Source organism: Cupressus sempervirens, chromosome 5, assembly GCF_028749045.1.
Source record: "Cupressus sempervirens isolate cs-2001-9-10 chromosome 5, ASM2874904v1, whole genome shotgun sequence".
Classification (NCBI taxonomy): Eukaryota; Viridiplantae; Streptophyta; class Pinopsida; order Cupressales; family Cupressaceae; genus Cupressus; species Cupressus sempervirens.
The window spans coordinates 860,246,477-860,262,678 of record NC_143122.1 but is presented as its reverse complement, the minus strand read 5'-3'; the positions used below and the strand labels follow the sequence as shown (position 1 = coordinate 860,262,678).

General features: G+C 36.0%; 1 protein-coding gene across 1 annotated transcript in view; it reads right to left on the bottom strand.

Annotated features, from left to right (window-relative positions):
* Window positions 1–16,202, bottom strand: part of LOC149558626 (putative elongation factor TypA-like SVR3, chloroplastic) — a 91,600-nt gene that overhangs the window by 34,034 nt on the left and 41,364 nt on the right. The window contains 8 exon segments of the mRNA XM_089832773.1: window positions 11,561–11,655; window positions 11,799–11,883; window positions 12,070–12,221; window positions 12,318–12,434; window positions 12,567–12,701; window positions 13,717–13,806; window positions 14,548–14,700; window positions 14,832–15,008. Of these exon segments, the coding sequence (XP_089688899.1) occupies window positions 11,561–11,655; window positions 11,799–11,883; window positions 12,070–12,221; window positions 12,318–12,434; window positions 12,567–12,701; window positions 13,717–13,806; window positions 14,548–14,700; window positions 14,832–15,008 (1,004 nt within the window).

Sequence of the window (16,202 nt, the reverse complement as noted above, 5' to 3'; positions counted from 1 at the left end):
GATAGCCTTTTCTAATAGCACAATTATGATCTTCTTTTCTTTCCCATACTCAATGGACTTCTTTTGAGTGTTGGAATGTTTTGCACACTCAAGAACCAATTCAAATCATTGCATGGTAGGAAGGAAGGCAGATGCTTGAAACATACCATTCTTCATCATTGTCTTGGCCATCCTAGGGATTGGACCGTTAGACATCCTTTCCTTCATTTGAATCATGTTAACAGGTCCAAGATTAGTATCTCCAATCTGGTTGTGCTTTGAGGTGAAACTAGATTTTGGTGTCATCTCTTCGGTGTCCCTCCTCACTTGAGCTAGTCTATCCTTCTTCAAGCTCCCAGCTCTTGCTCTTCACATGCTACTCCCTGCCATTACAACTCTTCAATTAGATTTGAAGTTTAAAGTTTGGTAAGCACATGAGGGATTAAATTTGAATTTGCAGTTAGTTAGCTAAATCTTGTTATACCTTTGAAATGGTTCAGAATAATGCCTTGGTAAATTCTATCACTTGATTTTGTATTTTCTTTTCTATGATGATCTGATCGCTTTTAAAGAAAACTAATATTTCAGAATAAATTTACTATGTTTGATCAAATGATTAATTAGCTTTGATTATGTAATGTCCCTATTGCTTGGCGAGTCTCTATTATTGATTGAGTCAGTTCATCATAGCAACCCTTGTGAGCTGACAGTGAAATTTGAGAGTTTCAATTGTGGACACTTTTAAGTAAGTCTAATTTGAGCAGTTCCCATATTTGGCAATGCAGTTGGCGGTGTTGGCAGTTGGTCATCACCTGCATTGGATGGGGCTATTTATTGCACGGGTTCATATTTATTAATTAATTATTAAGGTCACATTATTAGAATGACACTTAATTATATTTAATGTTATAAAATGACGTCGTGTTGATGAAGCTTTTTAAGTGAAAGGTGTGATGAAGAAGCAAGTCCGATTTGGGGTTATAAATAGGAGCCAATTGTGAAGGAAAAAGGCATATGATTGTCTAATTGTTTTTGTTGTCTTTGTCAGCATTTCTAAGGTTGATTTCTGCGCCCTTGCAGAAGTATAGATGTTTGATTCTGAATTTGTCTTGCAATTTGCTGCTGAGGTAAAGCAAATTGTAATTGCTTCTCTACTTTCTTTACTTTTATTGAGAAGTTTGATAAAACAAGTGGTCAAGTCTGAATTTTGAAATCAAATTGAAGGCTGTATATGAATTGTATGCTCCTGTGTTCTTGAATTGAGAGCTCGTTCTGCAAAATTAGGGTCTGTCATTGCTGTGCAAGGCAGTGTTTGACATCTACAACAGGCTGCGACCATCCTGGAAGGCCTGCAATCAAGTATTTGAGGCCCACATCTGAGTTTATAGGCCTGCGATCAAGGAATTGAGACCTACGTCTGAGTTTATAGGCCTGCGAGTCGACTTTGAAGGCCTGTGTTTGTGCTAAGGGAGCCTACGATCACTTTCTGAAGGCTGGCACACCCCATGAGAGGCCTGGGACTGATTATTTGTGACCTGCGATCACTCTTGGTAATCAGGGATCAGCTAAGGAGGTAGTGAATGTGATTCTTAACTGCAGTGTGGCTAGGAGAATTTGCTAATTGAACAAAAAAGGTGATTTGGTCGAATTGAATTTGCTATACTGAATCAGGCATACATAATTGGGACTGCTGCGACCTTTTTAATAAACAGTTGCCAGGTTCTTCTCTTGTAATTATTGATAGCATTGTAGCTTAGTTGGTATTGAATATAATTTCAGTATATTTTGGTTGAGAGAATAGTTTCCAGAATTATATATTGATGTCTCTTTTCTTATGCATCTATATCTTCAAAGTGCCAAAAAAAAAAAAAAAGAAACTGAGAGAACAACACAAAGCTTAGTGATTCATCAGCGCTATGGAATTAGGATTAGTCAGGCTAATTGCAGTGATCACTTGCAAAGTGTTTGACAGAATGTCAAACAACTAAATTGTAAGGAAATTTGGTGCTGTTTAAGTGATAAACCAGCTAGGGTTATTACAGATTAGTTGAATAAGAATCCCAATCAGATTTTGCCTTATTCCACATTAGATTCTCGTGAATTAGGAGCTCCCAATGCAATTCTGACTTCTTTTCTTCTGAGATGATGATCATCTTAACATAAAGAAATTAGAGACTTAACAACACTGGTTCAGATCTGTGTTACAAACTTGGGAAATAATGAAAATCCATCAAAATGTGAAACAAAAAATGGTTCTTGAACTATGAAAAGTTCAGATTTTGCCTTCCTCGCCACCCCAGATCTAGAAGAGTTTTGGAACCTCCATAATGTTGAGAATCGCAGTTCTTGATGTGTCTCCAAACCAAAAGCAAAATACCTTGCTATCACCTCAAGAAAGCCTGATTCTTCCTTGGGAGTTCACAGTCTTCTAAAGATGTATTTGCTGCCTTATCACTGCCTAAAATCGCTGTTAATTGAGGAGCAGTTATCTGTCTACACCAGAGGCAAATTCGTCTTGAGTTTGTGTTGATTAAAACAGATTGGCTTTTGCATAATATTGACTCAAACCCTCACTAAAGCCTCTCTATTAACAACAGTTGAACAAACTGTAACAGCACAATGACGATTCTCTGAATTTTACAGGTACAGCTCCCTATGACAATTATTCAATGAACTTGTTTATGGTATGTTGCACATATAAAAGGGGGCTACGCTCTAACCCAGAGAACAGAGGAGGCTCCAAATAGACATACATCACCATGACACATCCACAAATAGACATAAGATGATAACTAAGGCACTGTATTCTTTCCCACAACCATGAAAATAAAACACAGCTAAACATTTGTCAAGATTTTGGCACATATGCTTCCACAGCCATGAAAATCATACATACAATAAGGCAAAAAGAAATGTAAATCTGCTAAATGGCATAGATATGATAAAGGAAAATCAATAATGACTCTCAAAGCATCTCATAACTGTAAATCTCAAAACACATTAATATCTATGATCAATTGACTTCATCCATCATCTATCCATTCATTCAACAGTAAATTTTGTAACTAAAAATGAAAAACAATCAGATTCAAACTATCGAATCTCACTTTATTGTCACAGTCATATGGGGAAGATAGAACCCAAAATTGCCAATTCTTTGCATCATATTTTGTGAGTTATAAATAGTCTTTTTGCCTACCCAAGAAGTTACGCATACAATCTTGAAAATGTTCACAAAGTATTATAATTAAAAACAGGTATATCTAAAAGAAAGAAATGAGAAACTGAAAGAGAATCTCCATAGAACACTATGCAGCCTTTTCATCTCCTCCTTTTCCAGCTGCAGCATCTTTTGTCTTCTCTTGACTGTCCTTGTAATCCTGGAGGGCTGTGACAACATGTGCCATATTTTCATCAAGTGCAATAACATTCTCACTACTGGTAGTCCAGTATAGGTTACTTTCCTTCATTTCCTCTGCTTTCTCATAAAAGGTCAGATAATTTTGGTTGCTCCACATTAAAGTAGCATCAATCTTAGTAAGCTTTTGATGCTGTGCTTTCCAATACACTTAAGGTCTGGTTTTGTCATCAATATTTTACAGGTAGGTATCCTTCAATTTTCCTATATCAATAATACCTCCAATCCCATCCTGATGCAACTCACAACCAATGTTGGAGAGATAAGTCTCAATCTGCTCAATATCATTCTTTAATTGTTCACTAATTACTACAGATTCTTGATACTCTTCACAATGCTCTCACATCTGAAAGTCAAGGCAAACATCCACCTTTGGAGTGGTTCATCTGGAGACAATAACAGGTCCAGTTTAACTACATTTTCTATCTTCACATCCTTTACCTCTTTGAGAGATATTATGATTTGTTTATAGGATTTCTGGTCCTCATTGCCAATTCAATACTGCCAGTATGTAATAACCAACTTGTACCAATGCTTTCTAGGATTCATCCAGGTGATCAATAAAAGGTAAGCCCCTTCCTCTAAGATCCTTTATCATTCTCGACTCACAGTGCTTTTGTGTCAATCTTCCTGCAAGCACACGATCAACGCCAGACTGTCTTCTAAAGTATGATCTATAAAGGAACTTGAAGTGCCTTCTGTTTTGGAGTAGAGACGTAAAATGATTTTCCTGGGACAGTCAGAGAGGAGATTAACCATGAGTTTAAGCTTTGCCTTATCTTGTTTATTTTATTCTATTCTTCCTCAATTTGTTGATTAGTGAACTTCCACATCCCCACAATGGTTTCATGACATGGTGGACCAACATCAATTCTTGTCATTGTGAAATCAGAAGCTGGAACTTGGTTACGTCTATCTGATGGCAAGATCTACGCCACTTCCATAATTACAAACCCTGTTTCCTCATACTTTCCTAGGGCTGCAAATGTTTCAATTTTCCTTAGCTTCTTGGGAACAGATGGGTTTTTCAGAATTTGCATAACAAGGTATATTGGAGGCAATTTATCTTCTCTCTTTCTCTTCTTCCCGAACGTCCTCTCTAAGCAAGAGAGTGTGGCAAGGACTTTGGATGCAGACTTGAAGTATCATAATCAAAAAACAAATTCTTACTACTGGAGGTTATCTGCTCCAGTATTGACTTTACAAAGGGAAATTTAGGTAATTTATCAGAAACAGCGCTAGTGGAAGGGAGCTCTTGAGTTAACTGGCCATCCTATTGGAGTTCTTCTTGCATGGCCTCCATGGCATCCTGTTGAGTCTCTTGTTGTGTTTCCCCTTGGGCCTAATTATCATTTTCTTCTAATTTATCATCAGTTTTTGAATTGATAGCTGGAAGAGCTCTGAGACCACATGTTGCCTTAATCCCCCGTTCTTTCTCTGGGGGCTCTGTGTTGAGACCGAAGAGGCTTGTGATGAGGTAGCCTTTTTCCTCTCACCCTTCCTCTGATCGACCCATTGATATGTTCTTATAATCATGTACATTTTATCAAAATCATCGATTTCAAGGATATTCCAATCTATGCGTTTGAGTGGAGTAGCTTTAATTTTCTTCAGGTAATGTGGATCTATTAAGTCACACTCATCATCCACAACTCCCTCAATAACAATTTCAAGATTATAATCTTTAAATTGTTCAATGATCTATCTCGACCATGACTTTTCTCTCATTGCTAAATATCCAGCAAAAGTCGCCCAAAGGTCCTCTAAGGATGCAACATGGTGATATGCTAAATCCAACAAGAGGTTATCCTTCACATAATTTCTAGTATTAAAATGTGACCTCAATACCTCGTCTTTCTCAATGGAATATTCGGTTGTCCATGCTTTAGTCATGCAAAGATTTGGTCACAGGAGATTTTGTTGGAGCGAAATAGAAGAGAAAAGGAGAAAATCACAAGATGGGATCAGATGGTGGAGAAATTGAAGAGACAATTCATTCTTGATGACTATTAGCTTGATTTCCAAAATCAAATGAAAGGGTCGAAGCATGAGGGAAGATTTGTTCAGGAGTATATCAAAAAGTTCTATAGAGTCATCATCAGAACAGGCTAGTGGAAGCTGACAAGGAGAAGGTTGCCCATTACCTTAATGGGTTGAGGCCAAGTAATCAGGAGGAGTTGAGTCTGGTTAGAATGACCAATATTGAAGAGGAATACCAGTTTTTCCTAAGGGTGGAAAAAAAATTGAACAAGAAGTTTGAAAACAAGCAAGGTGGAAGAGGTCATAGTGGAAGAATTTGCAGAGAGTCTTATCGAGGCCAAAATGAACATTAGAAAAAGAACGATGAGGCAAGTAGTAGTCATAATCTGTGGGGAAATAATTTCAATCATTCTCGTAATCCGAACAATAGGGATCATATGGGAAGAGGAACAGAGCAAGTACCAAGAAGAGGAGATTTTCATGGGACATGTTTCCATTGAGGAGAAGGTCATAGAGCCTATGAGTGCCCTCAACATCAAGGGACAACGAACAAAAGACCAAAGGCAACATACGAGTCGTGCATGTAGATGAAGATGTCAAATCATTGCATTCTGAATATGTTAAAAGAGAAGTTCTAGTTACTAGAAGAGCCTTGCCTTATGATGAGAATGAATCTGGACAAAGGAAGATTTTTTTTCACACAAGGGGAGTGCAATGGTAATTTCTACTATGTCATTATTGAAAACGATAGCACACATAATGTTGTTTCTGAGGAAATGGTTAGTGAGTTGAAGTTAGAAAGAAAGAAAAACCTGAATTCACACAATATTGTTTGGTTGCAAAAGGATCCTAAGGCTTTGGTCAATAAATAGTGTCTGGTAAAGTTCAAAATTGGGAACTGTTGTGTGGTTTTCACACCATCGCCCCATTACAAATGTTAACCCCCTCTTTTCATTTTAGCAAGTAGGAGTCTTTGTCCTAGGCAGGTTGGCAACATTTTTTTTCAAGTCTCCACGTCCAGGGTGAGTTTGAGTGATTTTTGCCTAAGGTTTGTGCAGGCACCTTGGTGCCACTTAGGGGAAATTTTTCATGGTCTAAGTCCAAGTGCAGAGTGAAATTTTAGTCTGTGAAAGATGAATTTCTAGGTTTGAGAAGGGGGACAAAGTTTGTGACTGAACCAACTCTTTGGGAAATTCCACCTTCTAAATTTCCCTCTTCTAGAAATTCCTCCTTTCAAAATTTCGCTTTTGGGGAAATTCCACCTTCCAAATTTCCCTCTTGGGGAAATTCCTCCTGCTTTTGATAATTCCATCTTGGGGAAATTGCTCTTCCTTTCGAAACTTCCCTCTTGAGGAAATTTAGGGAAATTCCCCTCCTTTCGAAATTTCCCTCTTGGGGAAATTCCATCTTCCGAACTTTCCCCAGCCAACTATCATCATTTGTTAATCACCAAAACCATCCTACCTCTTCTCAAAAAAAATTAAAAAATTCAAAACAACAATTGAGGAGAAAGTGATGAAAAATTAGAAATAAAAATAAAAATAATTATAATATATGGTTATGGATTGTGATGAGATGAAAATTTTCCTTGACTTTGCAAGATGGTTGGTTTTAAATATGTCAATGTGCATTTTTCTTCAGATTTTTCTTCACAAGCTTCATGTTTCTCTCCTTTGTTTAGCAAGGTGAATTCAAGAGGGAGAAGCTAGAGGGCAAGGTGATGATCAAGGCCTCAAGACTTCAAGTGGATACTACAAGGAGATGGCTCAATCACAAGGACTCAAGTGAGAAGCAAGGATTCATGTTCAAGCTATCAACCTGCAAACTCAAGTCAATTCCATAAGGAAATTTCGAAGAATGGAAAAAAATACAAATGTTGGGGATTCTCTGCAGGCCAAGACCCCAAGCACAGGATAAGGATGATGATGTGGCAATGGTCTATCTCCTCCAATCAAAAAAATTCAGTTTCAAGCATAGTCAATCACAACATGCCAAGTGTCCCATTTTCTCATCGGCTATCAAAATCATTGAATTTTCATATTGGGCCATAACTTGGTGCCTTCATGTAATTGGTTGTAAATGGGGCAACCCTAATTAGGGTTTGTGGGAAGAAACCTCGGCCCTTGATCTTGAATCGATCTTGGCCCTTCATTGTAATGGCACTACTATAAAAGGCCAAGGCCTTCTCATTTGTAATTCATTAGATTGGTGGAGATTAGTTTAACGGAGGAGCTTTTGGATTAGTTTAGGGAGTAGGATAGCTAAGGGAGAGACCTGATCAAATTATTGCTATGATATGTCAAATTAATCAATAATTCATTGTTGGTTCTTCATGATGAATTACTTGTTATTGCTTTGTGGTATTACATGGTTTCTTCAATCTTTCACTTGGAGTAGGTATCTTTTCATGTTGAAGTAGTTTGTTTGGATGGAAGTTATTGTGGATGTTTTCTTGTTTGAATCGAACAAATCTGAGCCACTAGCCTCTTGCTGATGGTAAGGGTGTCTTGCATGGTAAGCCGATGAAAACACTTAACTTCAATTGATATTCAATCTTTAGTTAGCATCCAGATGATGGGATTGGAGAGAGGATATTGATGTGGAAATCATTTGTACGTTTCTTAGAAGCTTGCACTAGGTGGGTGGAGCCACTAGTGAGATTGTATCTGGTGGAGTCCAAGTCATCCATGATTCCTTGCATTCATAGTTGGTAGTAGATGCAGGAGTAGTAATGGAAGTTAATTTTAAGTTGAAGTGGAAAGATTAGAAGATCAAAATCATATTTGCATTGCACACTGTAGAGCCAAATCTTAAGGAGTGCAACAGTTGATATCCATTGAATGAGTAGGCTAAGTCCCTTTGTGATAACCAGCATATCACATCATAAAACTGAGTTAAGTCCATGATTAAGAAGGAACCTTGAAGTCATTTCATGATCTTACTTTGCAAGCTTAGCATGAGAGATGACCTTATATCAAGAGAGAATTGAGTGTTTAACATTTCTCCTTGAAACATTAAGTATTTGATTATGCATGTTGTAGTGGAACAAAACTCAGATCAACAAGACTTAAGGTCGAAATAAGATGTGGGAGAGGATTTTTCTTTTTTTGAATTCATACCTTTGTGCTAGTTCGTTTTCTTTCCACCCAAGCACTATTTACATCATCCCCCTTTTAATTCAATACTCTTTGGTGATCAGATTGGGGCAGAAATTCCATCTCTTTGAGGATTTTAAGATATTACATCATGTCAAGTATGAAACTTAGCCCCCCCACCAATGCATTCTTGGATAACCTAGTGCTTCAAGTTCGCATCCAAAATATCTTGATCACCTTGATCAGATTTTGAGGGGGTCCTCCAATAGAATTTCAGTTGTTGCCATGGTCCTGACTTTGCATTTTACTTGCTCATGATGGGAGGCGGAAATTGGATCCATACGAGGATAAGAACCCTAGGAGGGTGGTGGAATCCGCCACTCCTAGAGAACTTTCTTTCGACTTGAAACATTTTCTCATTTGATGCCTTAGAAAGTCTTCTTCATCCTCTTGAATGCAACTATGTCTCATAATTGCTTCCATGGTGAGATGATAGTCATTTCATCCTGAACTTAGACCTTCATAAGTTCTCATTTTCATGTTCTAACCCTCATCTTCATAACCTGATTTTCACCTTTTCCAAGGTTTTGACCCCTAAGTCATGCTAAATTGTCCCCCAATGTTTCTAAGGTTTGCATCCATAGGCAGATTTTAGAGGTACGCCAAGATTATGAACTAAGGAGAGGGTGGAAATTTCATGCTAGAGAGGATTTTGAATCCTCAAGGACAGGTGGATTCCAACCTGTCCTAAGGAGTATTGGTCATGCAATCAACTACACCCATAATTCGTGAAATTTTCCCTTCCCTAAAACTCTTCAAGGTAATCATGCAAGTGAAACCATCTATCAATTGGAATTGGTTGAAACGAGCACTAATGTCTTCACTTACTCATCCTCATTATGTATAGTTTCTCAAGCTCCATCATAACTCCTTGACTGATTTTGGTCCTTCACTCTCTTTCCTAACGTCATCAAACTCTTGCTGAGGCCTAGAGACAAAGAACTTGCTATCACTTGAGACCACCTAAGAAAAACTAGGACCACTGCTAAAGAAAAAGATGTCTCCATTTGCAATGGGGCGATGGTGTGAAAACCTCATAATAGGACTCTTTGTTTGCTTGCTCACTTTGATCCTCAAGGGAAAAAACGAAGGTCAAAAGGACTAATGAAAATTTGATGTTCACAAGGACAACTGGAAAATCCATGTGCATAGGGACAAGTGAAAGATCCACAGTCATGGGGGAATGGTGGATGTCCATACAGACTTTCCCCTTTACAGTTATTTCCCAAACTTCACTAAGTGTTTGCCTAGTGGAAAATCGATCTTTACAAGGACTTTTGCTCTCAACCTCAATTTCATTGAATCCTTATACCCAAGAGTGGAAAAACAATCCTTATGGGGACTCCATGGATTTTCAACTTCAATTTCATTTTTTCTTACCATCTAGGAGTGGATAATTGACCTCCTCAAGGACTATTCATCTCGACATGGTGGAAAATTGATTATAGGGACTTTTGATCGAGCATGGTGGAAAATTGATCCCTATAGGGACTTTGCCCTTTGCAAGATTTCATCATTTTGTGTCCAAAATTAAAGCTAACCTAGGAAATTCATACACAATAGAAACCGACCTACCAAAACACTCCAACGGTTAATTTTCCCCTACAATTTAAATACTAACAAGAAAAACATCACACGTACCACCTCCCACAATAAAATATGTTTTATTTTCCCTCAGATATTTTTTGTATTTATAGAAATACTTCTCCAAATTTGATAATTTGATACATATTACCAACAAATGTGGAAATCCAAAAGTCCACTTGTTGACGTAGATTAAAAATTAAAGAACTAAGAAACTCTGAGTGCAAAATGAAGAGAAATTCGGAGAAATGGTCCAGCAAGGCAATCTAAGAATATGCTTTGTTAAGAACGATTAACTCTCCAACACAAGGAATGAAGTTGAAAGCAAAACCACATGCAAAGAGGGTCAATTTGGTCCCAAAAACAGGAAGAAGACCAAAAACCTTATAGTATAATCCACTCAAACTAAAACAAGGGACAGCCAAAGTTCTACTCAAGAAGCTATCTAGGGTGCAAAAATGTTTGAGAAACTATAGGACCAAATAAAATTAATTTCAATTTCTAACTTTGACTTTATAACTTTGTGTGCGTGCTTCTAATATTATTATTATAATTACTAGTCTGGAGTGAGATCCAGCATTGTTTGTCTTGTTACTTGTATAAAACTACCGACAGTATGCAAGATAGTTGATGAGTAGCTATCCAAATAAGTATGATTAGGACCATTTCCATGGAAAACACCAAAACATGTTGCTGTGAGGACAAAGCTTAGAAGGATACAAGATACTGATATTCATAAAAAATAATTTATTAATCATATTCTAATTTACATGGTAGAATACTCATACTGGTTGAGGCAAACATGCATTCCCCGTGTATGCAAGAGAGTTACCAATTTCTCTCTTTAAAATAGAGTCATCCTTCCTCACGGGCTTAAGGGTTGCAAACCCATATTTGTAATGTATTTTATTCTTCTGACAGACACTTAGCTTGTGTCTACCGGGTTTCTATGAATCAAGGTATCAAGTTGTAGCTATTACATCTTGTTCTCAGAAAAAGACTTTATTCAAACACCTGATGGGGCACAAGCAATATCTTGAAGGACTGTAAGAGCTGACAAAAACTCGTGTTCAGAAGCATAATTTAGTGCACAGTCAAAATGGAGACAGCAGGCTGTTGAACACAAAATGATAGTGAGCATGTAATAGGAAAATCAAAGTGAAATCAAAGGTCTTATACATCCTAGGGCATCTCAAAATAAAAATAGATAAGTAGAAATGTCACTATAGGAAAATCAATGCAAAATAGTACAAAAAAATGATGGGCTAAAGACAACCTAGAGTTAGCTGATGTGTAAAATAAGCATACATAGATTTTTTCGCAGTTAATTTCTGGTTTCAAAGTGAGATTTTGCATATAAATATCTACTTCATGTTGTTTATATGTAGAATATTTACAAAAAATCGTATATATTCAAGATAACCAGGTGTGATAAAAGACATACCCTGTGGCTTGGACATCAAGCATCTGCCCGCGGCGTTTTCCCAGGAGTTCCACAACAGAACCCACATATGTTTCTGGTACTTCAACAATAGCAATCTGCATTTCATTATTTCTAACATATGAGAAGTAATGTTTGATATTGCAAATGCATATACTATCATCATCCTTTCATCATTTTACTCTTTATAGGATTCCACAATCATCAATAGAAATCCAGGATGATGAGGATATTATTGTACCTCATAGGGTTCAAACAATTTATCGTTAACTCTTTTGTTTATAACTTTAGGTGGGCCGACCATAAACTCAAATCCTTCCCTCCGCCTACAAGATCAAAACTTCAAAGAAATTGTCAAAGGTTCCTCTGATTGTAAGATGTTCAAGATAAATAGCTGCACAGTGATAAGAAACTAGCTCCATAATTATAAATGTGTTGCAGCTTGCAAAAGAACACATTATTGTAATTAACCATGTCCAGCTTGGAGAAAATAAAGATCCATATACACCTACATGTTCTCAATTAGTATTGTTATATGCAATGTACCCCTCCCACTAACAATGAATGTATCAGCTGTTTCCCCATCTTCAACTTTCATTGCCAAATTCCTCTCAAGTTCACGATAAAGACGTTCCCTAATTTTTCTGCTTGTCACATGTTTCCCCTGAAAATTTGTTCAAAGAAAAAATTAATTAGCTTGATCAATAAAAGTGTCTGTGATAAGTACATAAACACTATTTGACTTAATCAAGGAGCAAACCTCACGCCCAACAAATGGCGAAGTGTTGATTGAAAATGCCATTTTTACAGTAGGTTGTTCAATTTTAATTCCAGGCAAAGCTGAGCCATTAACTTTATCTGCCAGAGTTTCCCCAATCTGTATCGATCATAGTACATAACCAAAAACTATACATTTCAGTATTACCTTGAAAATTACTAAAAAGAAATGCTTCGTGATGGACAAGATTAGGGATATTTAATGGATGAACAGAGGAACATATATACGTACAAGGACATCATTTATACCACAGAGAGCACAAATATCTCCAGCTTCGACCATTTCAGCTGGAACTTTTGTAAAATTCTCATACACAAACAGTTCACTGACTTTACCCAACCTAAATTTTTCATCTGATGAATACACCTGTAGAAGTTTCAATTAAGAAGAGCTGCAATTAAATTTATAACTTAAATACCTGATTGAGACCTCTTAAAAATCAGATGAACAGAACAAATAATGTTAGACCAGTAGGAAAATAGCAGAAATTAGAAAGGTAAAATAAATGTAAATATGAAGAAAAGAAATATTATCTCGGAAAATATCTTCAACTTCACATATACTTTGACATTTGTGAAAATATTTCTAAAATATTCATAATACAACTAGTGCTGTTACCACCATCCAATTTTTCTTAGCATAACATATATGGCCCCGGTTTGTCCATTTGACCCATTCATAGCATTCAAGTAATATTTCTATTCAATGAAAATAGCTACATCAATTTACAAAACAATTTTGATTTGAAATAGGAATATAATATCCTTTCTTTCTTTTGAGCTTCACTTGGAAGTTGGAAATGAATTACTAAAAGCCATAATTTTGTAACAAGAAAAGCTGCTCTGTAAAAGGATCCTTTAAAACTAAGAGTTGAAGAGATTGTTGAAAGATGTAATTTTAAGAAACAAATGATTGAACAAGAAATCAAGTAAAACAACCTTAACAAAAAAGTACAGCATAATACATTACTCATACAGAACAGACCCTAGAAGCCAAAGTGGCAGTGGCAAATATGTTTTAAGAAAAGTTTCTATGGAATAGATTGTAATGTTCACCTCTTTCAATAAAAAGGCTAAAAAAGAGTAGCCAGCAGGTAGCCTAGTCTGCAGATTTAAAATTACTCTGGTATTGAGATTTCTTATATTCAATTTGGGAATTTTTCTTTTTCATTGTAAGGATTCTCTGTTCTTACTTGCATAATATTGACCATAAAATTTGCCCATAGTCCATAGGAAATGTCATGCAAATAAATTTTCTGACATTATCTTCAACCATGCTTTGCCATATCTGAACACCACATTTGTTCGAATATATCTAATATAAGGGTTAACTTTGGCATCAAATTTACCATATCTTTCTGTATATCTAAAATAGCCTTTACCTTTATCTCCATACCTCTGTGAACAGTACCAGAGTTTACCCTCCCGATAACTATTCGTCCTTTGTGTTCATCAAAATCCAAATTTGTTGCCTGCAACATTCAACCACATTTGTTGATAGGTTATAAATTTGTTAATTCATTCATAACAAATAACCTTTTCAACCATTGTAAAGCACTATGGAGGACCTGGTATTAATTACTAGATCCAAACAAAACCAGGGTCGTTTGGAAAGAAAAAAACATGTAGATCTCTCCTCAAGCAAATAACCAAAAACATATAAAACTTCATTTGAATTTCATCTTAAATAAGAATATAGAGAGAATGGATAAATATTGCCAGTTTCTCTATGAGGAAACAAGTGATTTGCATATCTGGCCCAAAACCGAAGAAAAAAGAAATTTCCTTTCAATTTGGACATTATTCTTATTGTTGTCAAATTTCCTTTCAACTACAAACTCCATTTGCAAAAAAACATTTATGGTCAATTTTCCAGTTGTAACAGCAAAGTGAAACAAATTGCAAATAATGCTGACCCTTATGACAAGTTTAGACAATTTATGGCTTGTTATACATAAAGCATAAGATTTTATGATTATTGAATGAGATTCTATCAGGTATTTTTACTTGAAACTAAGAAAATTATGCCAGCATATTTGTCTATTTATTTTAGCTAAGGTATCAATATTCAGCCTACCTTTTGCAATTAAAATTCCAATTAGAATGCTCATCACCACACCATGTCTGGAAAGCCAATAATTATTACAAAATGAAATGAAAGATCATTCTACCTATATTGACAGAAAGAAAAATAACGTAAACGAAGAACATACAAGCATCTGAAATGGGCCATTAGGATTGATAGTTGGTTCAGGTATGCATCGAAGGATTGCTTCAAAAAGAGGACCAAGGTCGTTTCCAATATTGTCCGGGCTTAGCCCCGCTTGGCCATTGACAGCACTTGCATATACAACTTGAAAGTCACACTGCATTTATAATACAGTTAATGCTTGGACTAGAGAGCAAATTAATCAAAAAGTGCACCATCAGATTAAAATCTTCTAACTGATGACAAATTATTAATAAAAATAAAACTAAAGTGTGGTACAAAAGTCACCTGCTCATCAGTAGCATTTAGTTCAATAAAAAGCTCAAAAGTTGCATTAACCACATACTCAGGACGAGCTGTAGGCCTATCAATCTTATTCACCACTACCACGACGGAATGTCCAAATTCTAGAGCTTTCTTCAAAACAAATCGTGTTTGTGGCATTGGCCCTTCAACTGAATCTACCTGTAAAAGAAATTTGACTTGATTAATAAAATTTTAAAAGCATGAATGAACATACTCGAAGACTAGATTAAGATAGATAAAATAAAGTCTATAGTGTCAACTAATCATCTTTCACATATGATAGATTGGTAGAGAAGAACAAAGCCTCTTTTAATCACACACCCAATAAGCAATCGCGATTTATTACCGATGAATCCTAACAAACATTATTAGGGATGGCTAGTCAAGGATGTAGCTTGTCCATCATTATTATCTGCCAAAATAAAGTATTTCATTCCATTTCTAAAACAGCCAAAGATTAGGCCTATACCATCTGATATTGAAGTCCTCAGTCTTTTTTATAATTAATTTCCAAGGGCATCCGGATTATGTTCAAATAGTTACCATTGTTCAGGGATCTGATCTTGCAAAGATATCAAAACCTTGCCAATAACATGCCACAAGTTTAATATTGAGAAGTGCAGTACACAATATATTGAAAATCAAATTCTGATGATGTGGACATGACATCACCACCTTTCATGAGAATTGAGTCACCACTTTTCATTGCTGCTCTTGAGAATTACATATTATTCACCCAAATTGATCTCCCTCTGATTCACCATTATTACAAAGTTGTTTACATCACCAAGATGCTGTATAACTACCTCATCACTGCCAATTTTCCTTGGAACTACTATATTATCAATTTTGTAACATATTGACTTGAAATATATAGCATGATTCTTTGTCATTCCCCAGAGATTAAAACACAAATGCCCATATCCTTTGAATTAAATATTTCAGTACATTGGTTTTTTTTTATGGGTAACGGGCCAAAGCCAAGATTAATGTTACTTGTTAACATTAATTATATTTGTTGAGATTAAGTATTAATATTTGTTAAGCTTGAGTAGACACGAACCCAAGACCTCCCAAATGAGAGGCGCACAACTTACCGTTGTGTTGTAGGCAATTGCCTGTTTCGGTACATTGTTTTATCCATATCACAAGTAAACAATTGCATATCAGTTTAACAATTGCATATCAGATTGATTGTGTAAGAATTTGATGTTAAGATTTCTTACACAATCAAATTCCAGAAAACTGATATACATTTCTAATGGATTGTGGAAATCTGATTATTTTAAATAAACAATTACTTTTACGTTACTTTTTACCTTATACACAACATAGTACCATGACACAGAAGCA